General features: G+C 36.4%; 1 protein-coding gene across 1 annotated transcript in view; it reads right to left on the reverse strand.

The window, feature by feature from the left end:
* Positions 1 to 24,051, reverse strand: part of SBF2 (SET binding factor 2) — a 198,857-nt gene that overhangs the window by 137,262 nt on the left and 37,544 nt on the right. Inside the window, exon 3 of the mRNA XM_026850676.1 lies at positions 5,664 to 5,801. Within this exon, the coding sequence (XP_026706477.1) occupies positions 5,664 to 5,801 (138 nt within the window). The remainder of the gene's footprint in view (positions 1 to 5,663; positions 5,802 to 24,051) is intronic.

Consider the following 24,051-nt stretch of genomic DNA (forward strand, 5'->3'; position numbering starts at 1 on the left):
AACACATTGAAAGAACTTTGGAACAACAGTAACCTCGTACCACGCTTTCCACCTTTTGGTCCAGCTTATGCAGGCACAGGCCAAAGTGCATTTCTGGAGCAGGCCATTAGGCTGCGCACACCCCGGAGGATCTGGGTGGTCCAGGGTAATGCTATTGCAGTTGCCCCATAAATGCTGAAATGTCATGGGGTAACAATCAATAGCACTGTGTAACTGCTTTCAACGCCTTAACCTGAGCACTGAGGAATGTTAGACAACTACAGTAACAAGTCTTTAGCAAGAACAATGCATATGTAAATAGTAATTTCAGAGCTTAGGGCTTACTAAATCTTTCTGAATTTTCCCAAAGGCAGCAAACTTGATCCATGGATTTCACTCTTTCAAATTTTACACACCTAATCAAAGGTGAAAACACAGCAGAGACCTAATAAACATAAGCAGGAAAGATGGCAAAAATGAAATTAGCTTATGAAAGTTGGTAATTCATACCCTACTTTAACTAATGGTTTTTACATAATATAGAACAGTATATGTGGAAGTACACCAAGGCAAAATTTTACATACACAGGTTTTTGTTTTGTTTCATTAAAATACAGTCAATTAATTAATTCCTTTAAACTGCATATAGGAAAACGCATTGAAAAGACTTTCAATGAATTGCTGAATTAGTATTATCACTGTTTGAAAGTCAGATAAATTAACCTGACCTCTACTGACAAAGTCTCTGCTTAAAAGACAGTATCCTCCTAACCTGTGAGCTGAGACCTGGGGACACCGTGTAAACACAGCACAGGAGTAAAGAGGGAAAGAACACCTTTTACCCAAAACAAGTTTTTGCATCCCACAACAGCATGAGTTCAAGCTGGGGATGTGTGTTCAAGTGCATGAGCCAGGGGATAAACTGACCAGGAGAATTTACTGCCAGAGTTATTAGGAAGATGGAAATATGCGTTCCTCTCTACAACTGTTCTCACCTTAAATTTAAATTCTGGTCTAGAGAGGACCTTAAATGTATAAAAAGACACTAAAAATACAAGTCCATTCCTCATCATACAGAATATTAGTTGCAACTTTCTCTTCACACAGGTGCAGAAGGGAAATAAAGCACTACTTAAATCTCTGTATGCTATCAATATGATCCATTTTCCAGGAGATATTTAAAGATGATGATGTACTATATTAAACATTATTTTAAAAATTGAGAGGTTTTTTTCCAAAATACATTTCAGGACGTTGACCGTAAGAGGTCACTTTCAGAAAAAATTTAACACTTGGGATATTTACAAAAAGTTATTTAACTCCATCTTAGGAATAACATGCAAATATAATATCCACAGGGGGATCAGATGTAACGCTCCAAAAAGGGTACAACTGAGTGTTCTCATCCTCTGCTAAAACCTCAGTGTCAGTGACTCATCAGGTGGCATATGCTTTAACACGCCAGGATCACCAACTCTCCAGTCCAAGCATAAAAATTAGAACTATATGAAGCACAAAGTCATTTTGTTGGCAGTCAGGAAATATCTGTGAATCTGCCATTTTATGGTTTGGGATTTTTACAATTTCTTTTTCCTCTTTTTGCAGGGGGGCAGAGAGAAGAGGAGAATGTGAATGGCAGGAAATAGGAGACTTGTGAATTATTACTTATGTGAACTTTCCAGAGTCAAATATTTCATCTTACTAACTTTGTGATCAGAACTTTTTAACATACATATGCTTAAGATAACACACAAGAATTATACAAACTTGTAGTAAGATTGTTATAAACAAATGTTTGGGGTTTTGTGCTGATGTCATTGAGCAGATTTTCTGTAGTGCAAGAAATGCACAGGCTCAGTTACTGTCATAAATAATTTTCTAATTTACTGATGGTGGTGTTGGGGAGAGAGGATAAATCTCTTTCCAAGTGCAAAGCAACGTGAGATTTGACCATTAAGTTCCCAAATGATGGGAGTCAACATTTAAAAAAAAAAAAAGAGATTCTATCTATGGTGCTCTTCCACGCGTTGTTAGTATCAATTTTAACTGTACAACTGGTAAGATGCACAGCTGAGGTCAGTAGCAGTATCTGTTGAGTCAAAAGAATTAAATCAAGTCTTTCTGTGCTAAGTGGTAACATCCAGAAATTTCTGTTAGAAGAATCTCATTTTAGCAAAAGTTTTATCCACCGCACAGAACTATACATACATATGTGTGTGCATATATATGCATTTTTTTACAGCTAATAAAGTTACACACAGAGAGTAACTGCGTTTTATGGATGAGTTTCATAGATGTAAGTTATGATTTTTTTTCTGAATACTCTTTGGCTGCTCAACAGTTTTGGGCGTCAGTCAGCAGCAAAATAAGCTCCACTAGACTATTTTTTTAGATGATAGACAACGTTTTCTTCAAATCAATCAGATTTTAAGCAGATTTCAAATCAATGAGATTTGAAGTCCACAGCAACAACCAAAATACAGTAATGAAGAAAAAAAAAAACCAAACCAAACAAACAAAAAAACACTTCAAGGCACTGTGAGAGAAAATAGGGATGTTTTGACTTATTCTCCTCCTTCTAATTCCTGTAGATACATGCAAGTCAATATGGCATCCAGCTCTGTTTGGCAGAGCATCTAGATGGCACCTTAAGCCACACAGAAACATGGATCAAACCAAGCATATGCTGGAGACATTAAAAAGCTGGAAGGAGAAGCTGGTGCAGTATCTCAGATTTCTACACACTTTCTATTGGTAGGAACTTGTAGTGAGACAAAAATCTTGCACACAGAACTGCTCTGAAACATGCTAAGGAAGTCTTTAAATGACATCAGCTTTACCATTGTTAATTCATTATTAGATTGCCTCTAGTCACGTTCCAGACTTCAGACGCCCGTTAAGGTCAAACTTCCAAATGCTTAATTTTAATCTCTGATGAGGAACATACCCTTTTGTAGCTTTAACAAATGTTACTGGGACAATTAAGTGAGACTAGCATCATAGAACAGAACAACTGATGAAGGATTACATGGCAAAGCCGTATCACCTGCATTCAGAACTCGCTTGGTGCTATATTCCCATATTTAATGGAATGTGTTTACCTTCCTCATGAGTACAGATATGGAGACAAAGTGTAGCATCGACTTTTTTGATACACCATCACAACTCTACAAGAGCTGATCACCAATCAAACTGATCAGCATCCATGCATATAATAAATTCTGGGTCATTTCAGAACAACAGTACTGCAACAATGCAAAGGATGATTTGTAGATATCAAGAAATAAAAACAGCGTTTTATTTTCTATCCAGGCGTAGGAAGTTGAAAATAGGCCATCAGTTGATTACTAGAGCCTGTACTTTTCTCTGGAAAACTTGCTATGACATGCAACTGCCAACAGATTAAACTGAATCCAGGGCTTTCTGTGACACCAGGGTGAATTCTTTTTTCCTGAAGACTATAGAGCTTTTACAGTTGCTATATTAGTCTTGAACCTTATCATGAGTACCATCTAGATCTATCATGTGAATACAATCTCCTGACTTTTCAGATAGTATTTATTCACAACTTATCTCAGAACAACAGCTGAAGCAGGAATGAAGGGAACCAGAATAATGTAAGTAGCCTTCTCAGATCCATCTTGATTAATTGTGTCAAAAAGATTCTTCTATTATTATACAGAAGGCTCAAAAAAGTTTCATTAGTTCTCTTCAAGCACTTACAAGCTCAGAAATCAGTTTGTTTTCACTTCGCAGTTTAATTAACCAAAGAAACTTCCAAGTGCCTGATTCCAGGTTTTTTGTGAAGACTATTCTGCCAAGTGAAACATCTAACCTGCTCTAGCTGAATTCTGACCAATCTCATGTATCAGCAAGGTTTACCTGCTGGGAAAGAAGTAACTCTTCTTTTTTGGAAATTCAGTCTTAATTTTGTCTCAGTGAGTTATATCATTCAGTAAAAAAAAACAACCAACCCAACCCTGATCTGTATTTAACTGTGAAAAGTACTGTCCAGATTTCAAGTACTGGACAGTATGCTTCATGGACTGTTTGTTAAATGAGGCATGCATCTGAATGGTTAAATCAATATTACTTTCATAGCCCAGTGCTTCATAAGCTTATGTTTCATTACAGATCGTACATGTGCTGAATTCTTGTCTAATGACCATGTAACAGGGCACGTTCAATTATTCTCTTTGGGTTTTAGAAAGAAACAGGAAGTTTGGCTATAAACAATGCAGTCATAGAATAAATTTCACCACAGCAAGTTCATCTGAAAAATATGCATTCTTTACAACACAGCCAGGAATGGCATTATGAGAACCAACATCCTGCTGCACTCAGGTTTTTTTTTTAAATTTTGTTTTTTTGTATTAATACTTAGGCAATATAAGAAAAAAGCCTTTTAGTTAATACTGGATGTTTTGCAATGAGCATTACTTGAAAGATGTGGATAGTGAATCAAAAGCAGCTGCTAGAAACCACAGGATAAATAACAAGTTTGCTAAATTTAGTATATGTTATGAAATACATAGAGTGGAGGAAGAGTCAGCCATTGTAAGGTTTTATCAGCTGGGAAAGAATCACTATAGAGTCAGTCTTTACTTACAAAATAAAGATGACAGACATTAAATAATGACAAAGGTTTTAATAGGAAGATGTCAGCTGATCTACACTAAAATTTAAGACTAAAATACATCTAATTATTCCTGCTTTTAACTTCTTTTAATAATCTATAAAAATATTCACCTAAACTGTAGCATTAATGAAAAAAGAACAACTATTATTCTCTGGCTTCCAACTGTGCCTAGAAAAAGCACAATATTATTATCACTACACTGTATCTTTTAATTATTCTACAAATAGGGTAACACTTCAACTCCAGTATTAAATAGAGTACAATTGGATTATTAAAAAGCATTTTTAAAAAATAATAATGTTACAGTTCTTCACTGAGAAAAAAAATTACTTAGCCATCTATTTAATCTAAGGTTTTACTTATTTTTTAATTTTTCATGTGGGAAAGAAAGTATTTCAAAACATAACAATGACAGTCTGCAATTACAAATTGGATTAGGTTTTCCCTAGGTTCTAGCTTCTAAATATTCCAAGTATTATGTCATACCAGAGATTCTGTGAAGTACTTTACATCAAATGGGAAACAAAATGTCTATTTTTGAAAGACTGAGGTTGCCCAAAAATAATTAAATACATGTTTAAAACCAAACACTGCCAAGTAGCTGACACCCAAAATCTGACCTACCTAAAAACTGAAGAATTATTCTATCATGCCATTTACATCCACATAAATCTTGCCAGTAAATGCACTTACAGAAATATGTATAGACGTTACAGCATACTTGCACACATTTGTCCTGTGCTGGCCTGATAGAGTTGGCCAGCAGAGGGAGCAGAAGTTAAGAAACCTTTCTCCTAGAACAAAGATGAGAATTATTTATGCTGTCAAACACGGAAGTAAATGAAAGGAACACCATATTGGCTGTCCCATTTAAAAAAAAAAAAAAGTGGAGAAAAAGAAATTTTATTAATAGTTTTTGGCTTGTCTGTGTGCAAAAATAAACACATTTTTGTATGACAGAAAATACATCCTTACCACTATAACATTAATCTCTTGTTTCTAGAAACCTTCTTGTGAATTTTTGTACTTATTGTAAAGGTTTTACCTGCAGGTTAATCTCCGCTTCATAGAAAGTTAAGCAGGAACAGTAGTGCCTCTCTGAGTCTATATCGGTCAAAACCACCACAAAGAATGTTGGCTGTTTCCTCTCTTTCGAAAGCTGCCATCCTCCAGGCTGGCAAAACTAATGAAAGAAAACAAAACAAAACCAACATATAGTTAAAGCAGTAATATCTTTTTTTTATTATTATTATTTTTTTAAGAAATACAAAATATATTTTTAAAAAACCACCCAGAAATATATAACAGAACAATATAACTGAAATATGATCTGAATCAAGAAGCTCATTTCATTTAAAGACAACATTTGTAGGGTTGCAAAATTTGGAGAAAATGGGGAAAACCCAATAGGTCTTGGTCACACTGATATCAGTCTAGCTCTAGAGATATCAAGGGAGATGTCATAAACTCTCCAAACTGCAGATGTGCTCCTTTGCAGTCAGTATTCAATATAATCTTAGCGGGGTTTACCAGGCACCAACAGGAATATATTGACATGTTATGCATGTTTCACTTGGATAACAGGTCAGGATTTGAAGCTAAAATTTTTGTGTCTTGGAATATCTCTACATTTTTAATTTCTCCACAATATATTTCATTTCTCCATTATTTTATCTAATCAGACATATATTCTGCCTACACCTACTTGAAAAATTATTCAATATTTAGTCCTACAAAAGAATATTTATAGAGCAGTATTTTTTATTCATTTATTAATCCCATAAACTTCCCTGTGAACACTTGAAACTTTATAAGAGGTCATACCGTAGCAGCAATATAAGTTTTGCCACCCCTGTGAAAAATACATTCGTTTCATGACTTTGTAAGTCTTAAGAACAAACAAAATCACTTGCTTCTCGGACTTGAGGAGGCTGCAGTTCTATAAATACTTTATATGTACTTTGAATACTACATGTTTACAAGCTCCTGTAGCAATGAGCAGACTAAATATGTGCAATACTTAAAACATGTCAAATAAGCCTAAATCCTTGCAAGCATTTGTTCCTTCAAGTTGACCAGGGCCATAGCAGTGCAAGCCACCACAACCAAAGACTAAATCTGGTCTCAGAAGAGAAATGCATAAGCAGCATGAAAAAAAAAAAAAAAAAGAACTACAGTTCAAAAGCAAAGGGAAAAGTATATGTTTTCTCTTCTTTTTTAAATTACTACAGTACAACGTTGGTTAATAACTTGTTCCCAGTAATGGAAGAGTGTGCGGAAATTCAGAAATCAGTTTGCTGAAGATTCCTGAGATGGCCTTTATGGAATTTTGTATTCACTGCTTCTTTTACTTAAGGCTGAAGTCACATAAAAAAAAAAAAAAAAAAAAAATATATCACAAGTATATTAACAAAACTATCAACTTGGAATTTACATAAGACAAAGGTAATAATAGCTCCTGTATGTATTAGGAATTAAAATAATAATAATCCCCCAAACCCACTTCTAGAATTGTTGAACAATGCAGATACCAAAGGAACCACAGAGATAGATCAAAATCTCACGTTTCCAGCTACTACTTCTGTCCCCTGGTCAGCTGCTGAAAACTGGAAGAGCATAAAGTTCTAAACAAACATTTACTACAGATTCATCTTTAGAACCTCTACAATAAAACCTGGGTAGACTTAGGTGAACAGCAGTTAAAACTGTGCCTCCGATATACAGTTTATTTTATGATCCTGGGAAAATGTTCAAAACCAATGTTTTCTCATGTTACATTCTTCAAATTCTAGATAGTCCACACTTAACACTTCTGAGTCTGTATCCTTAGAAGTGCTAAGCACTCCCTCCTGCATCCAAGAAGAACTGTTCTGCACATCAAAAAGTGCTCTGAGAAAAGATATCCTAGTTATTCCAAGCTAAGCATCCAGTATTAGTCCATGATTTTGATAATGGTGGCCTAATCTCCCTTTGTTTCTCATCCCCTGTCAGTTAATAATAAGAAGATAGCACTATTAATCTTGCAGAACTGCTATAAAGATAATGTAAAATGGTCGATATATACAAACATTGGAACAAAAGCACCATTAAAAAGTCTGACGATAAAATCAGTACAGTTCTGTATGCATTGCAGAATTTAGGTGGTGTGTGATAAATGAAGGCTTGAATCCATAGCTCAAATAAGATAAAACCCCCCAGTCTCTGAACAGCTATTTGTTCAATGAGTAGGAGTCAAAACGCAAAGAATGCAGTAAGATTCTGTTAATAAATAAATCCCTTCTATGGTATACCGCTAAAACTGCATCATTGATAACAGGCAGGTCACATTGAGGTTGTTCATGCAGTCCTAGATCTGGCACTTCTTTAACTCCAAACGCTTAAGTTTACAAACTTAACACTCTTTCAGATCTGCCAAGTCTACCAGTTCTGACAGAAGATCCTCGCTGCTGCCACCGCCCTTTAACTTTACAGACAAATTCCCATTTCACACCTGGAAGAGCAATCTATCAGATTTTTGAGTGTCAGAAACTCCTGGACCATTCTGCATGCACCAAACACCACCCTACTGAAAGCACAGAAGAGATGGTATATCCAAATAATCCACAAACAATGGGATTTTGCACCCAAATGACAAATACATGAGCTTGGCATATGTAACTTATGCATAGCTGGTTTTCACACAATACACACAGAATTTACAGGAACTCTGGGGCATTGATAAGTTCATTTTGAATAACCTTTCTGCATTTATTTTAAAATTAACCAAGTATAAAATAATTCTTTTTATTGTAATAAGCCATTATTAGCAGGTCTACCGCATAAAAATTATGCAACATCTGCCCTATAAACTGGGAAATTCAAAGGGAAAACCAACAGCTAAATTTTTAACTATGAGAAGTGACTGCTGACCTGGGCAGGCTGCTCTCAATAGCAATTTCTTGATCTTATGCATGTCTAAACCCTACTCGCATCAGGGAGAATTCTTCCTTATTGCAAAATGATAATGTGTATAGCATATGCTTTCTAGGTTTAACTCTTTTACTAGAAAACAAAAATTAGTGATTGTTAAGGAAAACAACTGAAGTAGAGTACACCCATTGGTTACATAGAAAATCTGTGTTTTTAAATAAACTGGAAAGAATTTGTAAATATAGAGATTGAGGATAAAGGCAACATGCTCCTCCAAGAAATTAAACAATGAATGATTCTCAGTTTCCTTAAAATAAGGTAATAAACATTAGTGTAATATTTGTAATGCAAACAACATTGAGAAGAACTTTCCAAATTAGTATAAATACAAGCTACTCTCCAGTATGACTACCAGCACAGTCTGGTCACTAAGTACAGGAAAATGTTTCCTTACCAAACCAGATGCTACACCAAAACAGACAAAAGCACGACTATGAATAAAATTCAACAATCATGTGCTTCTTAGTAAACAAGAAAAAAAACAGAAGTTTAAAAACAAACACACTCCCATATTGTTTCACTTATTTGCCAGAATTCTTGGAACCCGAACATAGCTTCTATCAAAGACACTGAAAATCAGACAGAATCAGATTGTCCAACTCGCTATTTATAAAAATACACCTCTCATGGTGGCAAGTGCTTCAAATCAACTCCACATTACAACTGATTGCCTTCTAAAATCTGGTGTAAGTATCAGAGGTTGCTCTGAAGAATATGTGTAACAGAGATCTTATATTGAAGGTGTTGAAACGACATTTCAAACACTGTTTGAAACTGCAGGTGCCCACTGAAGCGAAGGACTTTCTCCTACTTAGTCCCACAAATGTTTTCAGACTAAAAAAGAAACCATACAGATTTAAAAATGGAAGGTGTCCCTACCCATGACAGGGGGGTTGGAACTATGTATCTTTAAGGGCCCCTTCCAATCCAAAACATTCTATGACGAAAAATAATGCAGAGTTTTAAGTAGCTGGACTTGTTACCTTTACAAATTTGGTATACAGTCACCACAAGTCTTAAAGTCTAGATGTGATTAATGAATGTTGAAAAGTGACATTTGTTTCTTCTAATTTTTATAAACCAGAAATATCGTCTTTGCTTGATTCATAGATTTGTTCCTTCTTTTCCTACCTAGAGGCATTGCTGTAGTGCTACTCACTGCCTTGTCCTTCTCTAGTAAAATAAATAATTTGCATAAATCAGCATATACCCTAGATATGCTGTATACAACTCTGGCATCTAGAATCTCAGAATCATAGAATATTCTGAACTGGAAGGGACAAATATGGATTGAGTCCGACTCCTGACTCCACACAGGGAAACCTAAAGGTTAAACCATGTATCTAAAGAGCATTGTCGAAATGCTTTGTGAACACCAGTAGGCCTGAGCCCTCAACCACTTCCCTGGGGACAACTCTAAAGTCTGCTGAAAAATTGAAGAAAAATGTAAAAATAGTCATAATTTCTATTAAAGCACCGGAAGAATTAGGATGTAGAAAGGATTACTGGATACTCTGAAAGTGAAAACTAAATACTGTTATTATACTGAACAGTAATTATATAGTGCTCAAGCTCTGAATTGAATGTTAGAACTTTGTCATTTACCTCTGGGCTCGTACCCCGAGCACAACCAAGTCCATATCACAAAAACCCCAACCAATATTCTAACTGGGTCTGTGTAGCTACAGACAGGAAGACTTCTCTCTCTGCATTTTACATTGTTTCTGTATCAAGAATCTGGTCAGTTTTCCATCAGAAATCCACTATCTCTGATAGCAAAACCAATGTAGAAAGGGGAAAAAGCTTGTTCAGAAAGTTTATGACATGATACATTCTTTACAAGTCATTAAAAGCATTGAAAGTGGTCTTTGAAGGAGTTTATACAGAACAGAAGACAAGGTCTGTGATATACCATTACAGAACTCTGCACGTAATAATAAAATAGTTATATTTAAAATATATTCTCACACTATATATTTTCTTCAAAATATATTTGTGCACTTGTTTCTCATTAAATAAAATCCACAGCTATCTAGATGTATGTAAAATAGAAAACATTTGAACTATATTGGTAAGACTTGAATTAAAAGATCCCAAAATGACTTCAGAATTTAAAATATCTTACACAGATATCTGCCTTCCTTTCTAGTTTAACTCCTTCACCAAACATTTGATTCTCCCTTGTATCACTCAGAGCATAGTTTCATTTTAAGTCTGCTTCTGTAGGCTTTCTTTCACTTTTCAAATAATTGTGCTTTGTTTTTAACATCATCATCATCATCTTTTCTGCAATACTCCCTGAAAATAAAGGACCATGTTCTGGACATTATGTGAAAGAAGTTTGTTCCATCTGGACTTGCATGACCTAGCACCAGCAGCTGAGTATTTCACCATTTCACCATTCATTTATGTACGGAATTTTGGCAAAGGGAGTTTTCTTTTTCAGATGCATACCTCTACTTAAAACAAAACAATTACAATGCTCACTGGCATAATAAAAAAGCAATGTTATGAAGCTGTAAATCTGAGGAAATGCTTGAAGCTTTGGGGATATCTCTGAATGTAAACAGAATACAAAATACACACTGAATTTTATAACATCTTCCTGCTTTCCAGCGTATTGTATCTAAGAAACTGCATATTTATACTTAGCCTAGTCTAAAAGAAAACTAATGCACTTAAAATATACTCCAAATTATTTCCAGGTAAAAGCCTGCTTCAAGTCTTGTAAAATATTCTGACAATCAACTGTAAACAAACTCACTCATAAAGAAAAAATTAACTTTTAATGGTAAAAGAAATAGAAAGGCCTTTTCTACCCTAGAGTGCACTGAAATCCAGAGCTGCCCAGGATGAACCTTTACACATTCACTTCGTGGCACCTGTGAACCGCTGGAGCCCGGTGCCGGGATCTCTCCTGATGGTGGGCAACCCCCTGCCCACCTCTCCCACCCCGTCCACTCAGAGGCTGGCAGGGTGCTGAAGCTGGAAAACAGCTTAAGAAGGCAAAGTTAATCCATTCATTTCAGACTTGCTAACCTATGACACCAAAGACACAGGAAAGGCAAACAGAGTGTGAATGCGCAGTGTCCATTTGAAATCAGGGAACTGCTTTCTCCCCTTAGCAATCAACAAACCACACTTAGGTGCCTCCGCATGCTGGTGTTACTGGACAATACCTGTCTCTTAGTCCCTCACACCTGAAATTGGTTGAAATACTTTGGGGAATCATATTAGAAGCAGCAGGAAGGTTGGTTGTGACCACAGGTGATATTACCATCCAAGAAGAATTACAGGTGAATAATCTTGCCCCTCCTTGCCTGGGACAGACTCCCATCATGTACTATGGCCATTTCTGCCTCAGTAGTCAGCTCCTCGGTCAAACATAAAAAGCATGTCAAAGAAACACTCCCCCTCAGAGAAAAGACCCTCAACCACATTCTTGGGCTTTCTAAGCCTGAAAGATGCCATTGGATCTCAATGGCACTAATCCTGCACAAGCAACAGACAAGGAATTATCTAATTGGAGCGACAGATTAAAGGGATCCTCAATAATCAGATGCTCAAGCTTCTTACAGAAGCCCTGCAGCAGAAGTCCAACAAAAGAAGAAAAGTTAGAATATTTGGGAACATCTCAGTTGAAGTCAGCTAATTCATCCTCCAAAGTCCTAGAGACAGAGAAGCCTTTCACGGAAATTCATCAAGTACCAGGTTAAGCACCCCCAGATACTAGTAGATATATAAGCCTGGGTATATGTACAACTACACATGCACATGAAAAAAATTAGTTTCAAATTCATTACTTTTTTTTTCTTTTTAAACCTCATAAGATTGTGTAATTTTAAACACCTTTCCACAATGAACTGCTGTGCTGAAAACGCAGACTTCTAAAAAGCATTTCTATAAGGACTGTATTCCTGGTTTATCTTCCGAAAAAATATTTGAACTGGCTTCTAGAAAGAAAACTACACCCACTGGGAAACCAGCTTCTTATTCTGCTTTCAGGACACTTAATATCTCCATCCCAGTGACTTATTAAAAAAAAATAAAATCTGCGAAATAACCTTCTGACTATTTCTGAACAAAACCAACTTAGACTACAGATGTGGTGATTCACAAATAAGTATTGTATGCTAATGTCTTTACTTCAGAAATGGTACAGGATTCATTATGACCTTCCGAATGGGGTGGTCTTCTCAAAATGAACTTCCAACATCTCTATTCTAATCATGTTTAGTAAGAATGCTAAATTAGTGGGCTTGTGCAAATAATTAATAGTCTGGACTTTTTATTCAGTTTTTTAAACCACACTCCCTCCTCCTATTTTCAGCCAAGTTCCCATCAGGATAATCTTATGGCAATTTAAAAATTCTGAGACCCTTGGATCCAGAATATTTTTTTTTACCACCACCCCCAACAAGACCCAACACACCCGCCATGCTCTGGGCTACCCGAGGCAAAAAGAGTAAGACAGCTGCGGACAGTAACCAGAAATTCTCAGACATACATCAATATGTCAAACCAAGCAGGAATACGTTAGGTATCCAAAGCAGATAGTTTATGCCAGAGAATCTGTGTGTTAACATACATTTTAAACTTCATCAAAAAGTTAAAAAGTCATAAATTTAAACTCAGGACTTGCAACTGAAATTCAGGAACACATAGTTTGCCTTCAAAATTTCTCTAGAAAAATTTACCAAGAAATGTTTGTTAGTCAGTAATAACTGCTGCCAATGACACCGTTGGTCAAAAGAATAATGAGAAGTCTGGATAACAAATATTCAACACGAAAGCAGAAAGTAATTTCAATGCCGCAACAAATTCAAGCAAAGCATGATTTTAGTAAATTATACTTCAATCTGAAGAATAGATGTCTATAGCAAATGAATTGTATGGTTATGAGACAAAAAAGACAGTATGGGTAGAAAATATCTGGTATTTAGAATATTCCTAAAGCATTACTGAAAGAAGTACACTAAAAAAGAAATTAATTATCTGTATTAAACGTTTGTGCTTTGATTTTCAGCATGAAGTGAATAAAGCAGCATCTTTGTCCCTCAACCTATTAAACAGCTTCTGCTCAGGAGTGGTTTCCAAAAAGCATTGTGACACTAAGACAACAGTTTGTTGTTTGTTTTTTTTTTTCTATTTTTACTGACCAATGTTTATACACTTGAGGAGACTGGTAGACATCTGAGGTATACAAGCCTAGAAAAACAGCTTCCATTTATAAACATAAATGAGCATTTTATATATATTTATCAGTCAAGCATGAAATATTAACCTTGCCTAATGCACTCTTTATTCTCTCCTCTCTTCCTTGCCTTCTTTCTTTCTTTCTCTTTTGACAGTAGTAGCATTGTGTTACAGCAGCAGCCATAAACTTTTTCAAGTCTTTAATGACTTCCCAAATCATATTCTAGATAATGCTATAAACTATATTTCAGAAGATAAACAGCATGTACAAGTATAATTATTGCACCAGTTGAACGTCAGAAAAAAAAAGTACAGCAGGGTAATTAACATACATCACTCAACAATTACAACTGGCACATAGTAAGCTATTTATATGATCATAAATTTTGATTTGACATTTTAATGCTTAAATATTCCTTCAGAGGAACTGGTCAATGTTATATAAAATACTGCTGTAATACACAGTCCTCATTATCTTATTTTTATAGCTTACACCTGCACAATCAGATATTAAACCACACTTAAAACCACATCCAGCCTTGCCACCATGTTTGAACATACATTCTGTTGCTCTCTAGCAATTGTAAAAAAAAAAAAAAAGGGGGAAGCAGCCTTTTGTTAAGATTTTTGCATTCATGATCTTCTAACTCCTTAGAAGTTGTCAGAAGGGTTCAAGTACGTGGTAATACAGTGTATACTACAAAGAACATTGATCAGAATTGACAGAGGCCTAGCAACTAAACGGCAAAATGGGCTTAAGAGATTTATAAGGGGTGCCAAAGCCTCAAGATGACAAAACACAGAACACAAGCCTTGAACATCCTACCTGCCAGACGTGCAGCTGCAGCAGGCACTGCCACCAGCCGCTGCACTGCACCTCACTCTGCAGGCCCTCCTCACCCTCAAACTGACCAGAAATGCAAGGGACAGGGATAACTGCAACAGTTCACTGCACCAAAACCTTTATTCACTCAGGAAAACTTAAAAATAAGCAAAGGAATTTACAGAAAGGGTGGTATACTGGTCTGTTCATTCTGGGCATTTAACTACTTCTTATATGCCTTCTGTTACTACCTCCCAGTTTAGGTCACAAACAATTTTCCCTTTTGCAGGTGTGAATTTCCACAAAGAAACAAAATGGAAAGTACATACACACAGAAAAGTACATACACATAGAAAATGAAATGTGGCTAAAAACAGCACAAAGAAACATCACCTCATGTACACTAGGACCTGAAATGAAAAAAATTTACTGGACTGCGATACAAATGTATGCCATTAACGAAGTTCTGTACATTGGCTGCTACTACTGAATTTTACTTTTCCACGGCATTAATTAATAAAAATATGTAATGTGTTTCCTGTCAGCACTCCCCCAAGAACACAGTAAAATAAGTGGCACGAAAAGACAGCTGAACAGTTTGGTGCTTTCCATTAAGTTTCAGTTTCCTGTGCAGAAAAATGGGGTCAACAATATCGTCCTCTCTTTCCACAAAACCGAGGCCTGTGTTATAACCAGTGGGCATTACTACTGGGCTACATTACAGGATGTCCTTAATGGGTGTGGTAAGAGTCTGTCTGGCAAAAGGTCCAGTATAAACAAAAAGGCTCTGTGCCACTGTGGATGCTTTCACACGTGCTGTTGCATGCCAGTAAACAGCTATTTTGATGAAGGGACTGTATTTCCTCCAGGTAGATTTGCAGAATTTAGCAGTTTCTAAACTAAGATAATAAGAGAAACTTGTCAAAATGAAACTTCAGAGAAGTTTGGCATTGAGAAAGTTTGTACTTGTTAAGTTCCTATCAAATCATAGCAACCACTTTTCCTTCCTTTTGGCATTTCTCCGATGTACTCCATGTTTGGAAGGCATCTTAAATTTGAGTTTTGTATTATCACCAGAAGACTGCAACTTGTATGTTCTCCATTCTCCACTTTACAATAATTATAAGAGACCATATAATAGAGCATTAGTAGTTTTTACGGGGAGCATGCCTCTGTCATAAAATATTACTGGAATTAAAAAAAGTAATTTAGAAAGAACAATGTGAGATCCTCTGATAAAATTCAACATTTTCAAACAGACTACTTCAAGTAACTTTCATGCAAGAGAAAAGAACTGAGGAGCTCTTCTTCAGTAAAGTTAATATTCCACAAGTTTCCCAAAATTAGGAAATCCCAGAGGCCTAGAAACTGCAGACATTACTCCAGTGCTTTGAAAGGGTAAAAAGAATGTCCACGAGAAATTACAGACTAGTTCAGCACAACAGTCCACTCAGGTAAATTAATAAAAGATAAACTGAAGATACAAATAGAATCAGAACTGCTGTGTTTCTGTAGAAAACAAGCGATTAAAAGAATTTTTAGGGGGTGGGGTAACAGAAATACAACAGCTAATAAATGCAACCACAACCACATGGTATACTTCGACTTTTTTCTTTTTTTCTTCTTAAAGATATCTGATTTGATGCTTTGTGACAATTATATCCTAAAAGTGCACTGGGTGACATTAGTCCAGCATATTCCATGGATTAAAAGACCATCTTGCTGACAGACAAGAAAACTGTTAGCAGAGACACACATCATTGAAGCCACCTCTACTGAAGAAGTATTATCTAATTCCCCTCACTCCGCCTCCCAGCTAAAAAGCCTCATCCTTTCCCATGTGTCATTACTGGGCACTCACAAAGCTGCTAAGAAAATCACTTTAGAACATGGTGTAGACATTGCAGAAGAGAGTTTTCCAAATAAGACAAAAAAGGATGCCTGGGGCTGGAAAGCAAGTGTCATATCATGAGATTAAAAGACCTCAGCTTTTTTAGTTTATTGCAGAGAGAGCTGAGAAGTACTTTATAGAGTAGCTATACGTAGATAAGGTGTTTCCTAGGAAGAGGATTTCAGATGTGTTCCAGATCCAGTGTATTACAAGATCCAGAAGTCATAAAAATTCAAACCTCAAAGTAAGAAAACGGGAACAGGTTATCAGGGTGTTAGGCTCCCCTCAGCTGCAGTCCCTCAAGTATTAAAACTGAACAACTTCTGCAAGGAAATATTCAGTCTATGTGTGTCAGCACAAGTCAGCCCTGACTGGTGTGGGACCTGGAAATCTGTGTGTGAAACCTCTTGTTCTTTCATTTTCAGGGCCTGAACATGCTCCTAACACTTCAAGCTCTACATTATATGATTATAATCAGATGTCATACTTCAGAGCTTTGACCATTCAAGCACAGAGATTCAGACAGAGTTTCCACCTAATTCCACCTACCTAATTGGACATCTGAGTTTCTGCAAGAGAGCCAGCGGCAGCAATCCAGCAGTTCACGGGGCTGGCAGGTACTGCAGAGAAGTCTGGCTGGCCTGCCTTGCCTATGTGACTACAAATCAGTGGTGTTAATTAACAGAATCCCCTCAGACTAAATAAACTGATGTATTGCATATGGTCTTCTCTGTAAAGCCAGAAAAAAAAAGTTTTAAAAAATAAACTGACATGTTTTAAAAAGAAAGTAAAATTTATCGTTTATGAGCAACATACTCAAAACATTGTATCATATCATAAAATTTGGTTCTTGGAAAGTACTGAGTAGAATTGGATATGAAGGAATAAATATTTTTCAAGTGGGTTGGTAGGGATTAGATAATTCTGTCTTGGCTTTATAACATAATACAAAATAATGTCAGACTCAATACTTGTAAAATATTTTACTGCTTAAAAATGACAGTTATTGGTAATTAAAACAATGCAACGTTAAGAGGACTGAAAAATGTAAGCTCTTAACTTTACTGTTCAAAAAAACCACATATTTCCCCCTCCATCCCACAACAGGTAACAAATGCAGAAAAAAATATCCCCTGTAAGCACACTTGCACATTCCAAATGCACACAAGTGTCCTCTGCAGTGACAGCATACACAGAAAAGGCCTGCTCTTACGTTTTTTGCTGGTGGAATAATGCCAGCCTCTTGTATCCAAAGGCACCTGGGCTGCACTTACAGTCCTTTGAAGTTGAACATCATTGAACATCATCAATTACAGCTTATCTCGAAATGCAGGAAGTAGAAACAGAAACCACATCTTTTTCACGTAAACCACACAGGAGATGGGGAAAAATGTATGATTGTTATTATCATTATACATATGTTAAATTGTAATCAAATAATTACTACAAAATAGAAGCAGCTATTGAATGGTATAAATTAAGTTGTCAAAATCATGTTCTCATTGGAAACATTAACTAACATGTTTCTTTCCCAGAATTAATCAAATGTTAGCGGTACTCCTGTATGTAAAAATAGAAGCACTAGTCAACCATGGGGGGTTCCCTTCTACTGTCCCATAAGCATACAGAGGAAATAGAAATATTTCAAGGCATCTGTAATGTCTTACATACTCTGAATAAAATAAAGAGCCAAAACACTTAACAGTACCGAATTTTATTCCAAATTATACCCAAGAGGAAGCCATCTGCAGGAAAAATAAAAAGTAAAACAAACAAAAAAAACCAAACCAACCCCAGCACACACTTGACTTGGACATCACTTGTGCAATACGGCTATCCAAGAGGACAGCATGTTCTTTTAAAAGAATGACTACTTATTCTTTCATGATACAGGCAATATAAAAATCACCTGAAAACTTTTGGGCTTTTTTAACCACTCTGAACTACTGAAACACTGAACTACTTTTGGTTCTTTTATTTTCCCCCTAATCTAACATATAATATTACTATATTGGAAAAAGCCATCTCTAGAAGACTGTGAAACTGTTTGAAGTTACCCACAAGCAAGCAAATCACTGCTGCTACGGTCCAGTTTGAAAGGAGACTGAAACCTAAGATCTACAATGCATTAGTAGTTCAGCACTGACACCTACACGGCCATGAAAGTTCGAAGCCACTGCTTTAGGCAACAGAACATGTCAGGTAACATTTCAACAGAGCAGTAACAACATATGGTTTACTATGCACTCACAGTAAAACTTAAATACCATCTATCAGGAAGACGTTCATAAAACGCTACTTCAAGACACAACCTATGTCGGTAAGATGATGACTATGTCATAAGTGCTGAAGAGTACATCTGAGACATGATGATCTTATCTGAGCAGCAAGGACTGCAAAGCTGCCTGCAAACATATTAGCATATTCATCATCTCGTCTCAGGAGTAATGATACAAGATGAGCAGAAATACCCTACTGCACGCAGCATTTCCTGACGCATCAATGTTTCCTACATTCCTAAATCTCCAAAATATGAAACAGATCATACTAAAGAAAAATAATATGAAAAATATTTTCTGTAAACTCCAAACAAATTAAGTGAAAATTTGAAAATAACTATGCGGTACTGGACAAACATTAGAAGAATAATAGATGAGCTTTGACAATGTGTGTATGGGTTACATTAAAAAGAACTAAAAAACAAGCAAAAAAACCCCCTTTCAACAGTTGCATGCCAGGAAACATGTGTTGACCCACGACATTTGAACAGCTAATGATACTGTCCTACACTCAACAGAAGAAAAGCATTTTTTCAGAGTATTTGCGAATTCAAGGACCTTTAAAACATTACAGAAATTTTCTGCTATTTCCATATTTGCTAGTCAACACCATGCAATTTAAGAAACAATTTATTTTTCTTACAAAAAAGGGTAACGGGCAGTAGATGCTGCCTAATGGTTTTGGCCCACACAGATAAACTCAGATTGGACTGCCAAAATGATTTTTCAGTTAAGCACAGATTTGTACCAAAACAGAAACCAATGGATTATTTTTCCAGAAATACTATCTCCCCACCCCCTAGATTTTCAGAATAATAATTATGTCCTTAAAAACTTAAGCCTCAGCAACTTGAAAACACTAGTTGTGTAGAGACCAAGTTATTAACACAGGCTTACACATTTTTGCAAGTAGTCAGAATTTTACTGTACTTTATTTCATAAACTACATTTCACGCAGAACAAAAAGAACTCCCCATGTAAAGCCAGAACTACCTTCTACTTTATTTTTAACTGAAATCAAATCTTTAATACATGAACATAAAAGTCTGACAGTCGGATGTCCTAATGAACTTCAAATTTTGCAGAATTTTGCCTAGGGCTAGGAAATAAATATATTTTAAAAAGAACCAGCTCCTCTTAGCTTTATTGTGAAAAAAAAAAAAAAAAAATCACACTAGCACTGCTGAAAGACTGAAGCTTATATTTTCAGAGATAGTCTATACTGAACTATCAAAAAGCTATAGTATGTATATACTGAAAAGGTCATCCAGATGACACTAGTTATATAATGACTTTTTAAAAATATTTAACCTGGATCCAAACAACTTATATCCAAGAATTCTTCTAGGTTCATGTATAAAGAAGTTCTCATCAAGTCCAGCAAAGGGAAATGCAAAGTCCTGCACCTGGGGAGGAATTTCTCAGAAGAAAACTATACAAGTACATTGACTTATTTGTTACAGTGCAGTGAATTTTAATGACCTGGTTTAACTTTCTGTCCCTCTGCAAATATGGAAAGCGATCCATTACAGCAAACATGGATAGGCTGACATACAGGCCTACTGAAAATGTCTGAGGCCTTCTCCAAGCAATTATCTCAAACTACAAAATATCAACATTTTAAACCCTCTTCTCATAACTTAACCTCTCATAGCTAAAACCTAAACATTTGCATTACCATGGGACAACTGACGTATTTTAAAAACATTCCTCCACATATCCATTAAAAAAAAAAGTTATAAAATAAACAAGTGCATGCAAGAGAGAAGTGACTTACTTACGCAGCTCAACAGTACATACGGGAAAGAAAAACATACCACATTTCCAGGTCAAAATTAAGCAAGGGAATGGAAAGAACAGTTCTGTCAGGATCTAGACAATGTTATCTAAAACTACAGGTTATGAGAGAGGTCACGGACTGGTGTTCTTCATTTGTAAACCACAGCTAAACAGTACCTCCAAGTTGCCATCAAATGTCTGCACGTAATGGCAAAGCTGTCAAACAGCCCCCTCCACACTGCCAGTAACAGAGTGACATCCCCATGCCCTCAAATCACCGATTCTATCATTTTATGATTCAAAACCAGTGAGATAACCACACTAGAGAAGGGTCAACAAAGATGTCATTTATTTCATTATCGTTAAGCCAAAAGAAATTAGCAAAAAAATATACAGAGATATATCAGCACTTCAGAGTAAGAACTGAATATATAAACAAGTTTCCAGACTGAGTGGCAGACCAAAACTTGAATCATTATCCACAAAACCTATTTCAGTTGGTCTTCCCTCACCAGCATCCAGGAAAATGTAATTTTCTGCCATAGCTGACCACGTACTCTTCCTGTTACCCAGTGACTCGCATCTCTTTGACCCATTCTTCACTTACCTCTGACTAATCTTGCTTTATCGTATACTATTTCCTTACAACATTTAATAAATGTCTTTCTTTTACATTCTATTGATAACTACATACTTTGTGATACCACATTGTTTGATCACTATACTGAGGAACTAAACCACTATAATTTTAACTTGTTTTTAAATATCCTGCTGAGCAACTGTTTTTTCCTTGCTCCAACAACATCAGCTCCTTTGCAGAAACTCTTCTTGGATTTTCTCTTGAACAGCAATATCAAGATTTTAAAAACTAGACCAAGAATTTACCTTCCCCTTATACAAACTTTACCTCCCCCTCACTACTATTCTTTACTTTTTTCTTATTTAACCACACACTGAAAAATAACTTTTTTTTTTTGATGCAGGTATTCATTTTCTTCCATACTTCACCAAATCAATACACTGAAAACCCTTCATGTGTGCCTTAAACCTTCTCATCTCTGAGCTGTCCACCTGTGAAATGTTTTGGTTAAATTAATACTTCTGGACATGATTTTACTTAATTTTTGTGGCCATACTTACTTCTAAATCCTCAGTTTATTCAATCAGCATACACTTCAACTAATTGCTACCAACATCAGTGCAATAAATCCTAAAATCCAATCTCTGTTAGTAGTGAAGTACGAGATGCAATGCTACTGAAGCACTGGGATCCATGCTTACCCAAGCCTTTGAACCCACTGCAGTTATGGACAGTTGCACCAGACAATTTCATTTAGGACTGTCCAAAGATCTTTCACCTCAACCCAAACTTCACAGTGTAACAGAGTCCTGCTATTTCTTTGTGCAGCCATTTGTACAGCTAAAGAACTCTCTCTTCACTGTCTTCCGCAATCCAATTCACCTTGACTTTCAGCAGTGTCACTCTGAAGGTGTCCCATTCATGAAGAGCAACACACCCTTTCTGAAACTTTTCCTCCATTCAGGAAATTTCAAAACTATTTTAAAGCTGGACATAATGCACTTCAACACAGGAAAGCTGCTGAAGAAATGCAGGCAGAATGTCATTTAGATAGAAGTTTGAAGAAAACAAAGTGGGTAACACTCCTACATTTGTGTGGACAGATCTTTAGTGCTTACAGTGGGCAGACCTCAGTTTTACGTCTCACCAGAAACTGCCTATTCCAAAAAATATTCCCCCAAAACCACAAAGAGACAGCAACGCTGTAACCAAGATTTGATCCTGAGAGAATGGAATGCTTTTCTCTGTACCACTGTTTTGCTGATTAGGGATACCAATTAAACTCAGACACCAGAGTGAAAGGAGCAGGTGTATTTTACTAGAAATAACTAAATAATAGAATAGGGTTTGCAGAGCCTTTCCCGGCAAGTGGGAAATCCTACGTGGTGCGTCCACCCGTAGCTGAGGCTCCAAAGTCGCTGTGAGCGGGTCCACCCTTATATACCCCAAAATCAGCAAGCCAGAAGAGCTGGCACCTTGGTTTGGAGTGGAAATACCTGGTTTCAATCTCACATTAGATTCCCCCAGAGCCTGGCCAGGGCTCAGGGGAGAAGCTCAGGGAGTTTCCCTGCTTATCTGATGGGATTCTGCACGGGGTCTCCCGTCAGGTCTGGGGACAGAGACCTGCCTCCCTGACTCTGTTGTTCTACCCACATACAAAGGAAGGGAAGGATACATTGCAGATAGCTACATCCTCCACGCATATTTCATTAATGCCTACAGAGTTAACAGTTTCGGTTCAGGGCCTCAGGCTTCAACACTTGCTCCTTTTACATCAGAATAGGTGGTTGGTTATAACTTATAACTAATACCTGTTAGTACAATATACAGAATTGATCTACAGGTCAACTCTGGCTTGGGCCCATTGTCCAAGCCTTAGTGCTTCAACCACCATGAATGATAGATGATGTTTGTTTGCTTACATTGAGTATACTACCCTGAAGACTCTGAAACACAAACAATTCCTAGATATAATTCCTGTCTTGTAAAAATGAAACTGGTAGGCTGAAGGAAGAAAATCTCAGACCTTGTCTCAGAAACAAAAGTAATCCATGATTGTTTTCCTAAACATGAAATCATAGCAATAAGGAACAAATAGCATTACGTATTTTAGCTCTTTAGTTGTCTATCATAACATAGATTTTCCTACACACAACATGAATAACAAAATTATGTACAATTTAACTGATGGAACTCAACTGCCTAACACTGCCCACTTCTGAAAACCCATCTTCATAAAACTGGCACCACAATATGTTATTTGCTGGTCTCTTGCCTGAAGCACTGACCCCACCCTCTAACCGTAACAATAGTGATTACAATTTCTGGAATGATATGATGGGATTTGAACGATCTCGGCATTCTTCCACTTCTGTGGTGACTGTGCATTTTGTAAGGTGCAGTTGTGCTTAGCTAAATGCATTAAGATATATTTTTAAGAACACTTGTTTAATATTCTTGAATTAAATAACTTGGATCTTCACCAACATCTTTAATTCCAGTTGTTGAAGACTTTTCCTTACTTCTCTGATTTACTCAGTAGCAAAAACATAACAAAACAACAAAAGACCCCCCCCAACACTAAGAATGTGGCATATTCTATCAGGTGTGTTCATAATTACCAGTGCAATGTCAGCAGATGTCTTACAATATACACGAGAAAAAGCAGAGGTCTTCTTTCTCCAAACCAGAATGCATACATTTTCACATTATTTAATGTAAATCCCCAGATACAATGATGTTTAATAGCATGTTAGCTAATAGATGTGGTTACAATTAAAACTAGGGTTATTCTTCCTATCTTACTAATCTTTAGGTCCACTTGCTCCTCATAATTATAATTCTACTGTCTGTTTTCTCTTTTTGTCTCCAACTGCTCAACAACAGCTGCAAAGATAGCTTACGCAGTGAATTAAG

Source organism: Athene cunicularia (genome assembly GCF_003259725.1).
Source record: "Athene cunicularia isolate RWA chromosome 5 unlocalized genomic scaffold, athCun1 chr5_part3, whole genome shotgun sequence".
Lineage (NCBI taxonomy): Eukaryota > Metazoa > Chordata > Aves > Strigiformes > Strigidae > Athene > Athene cunicularia.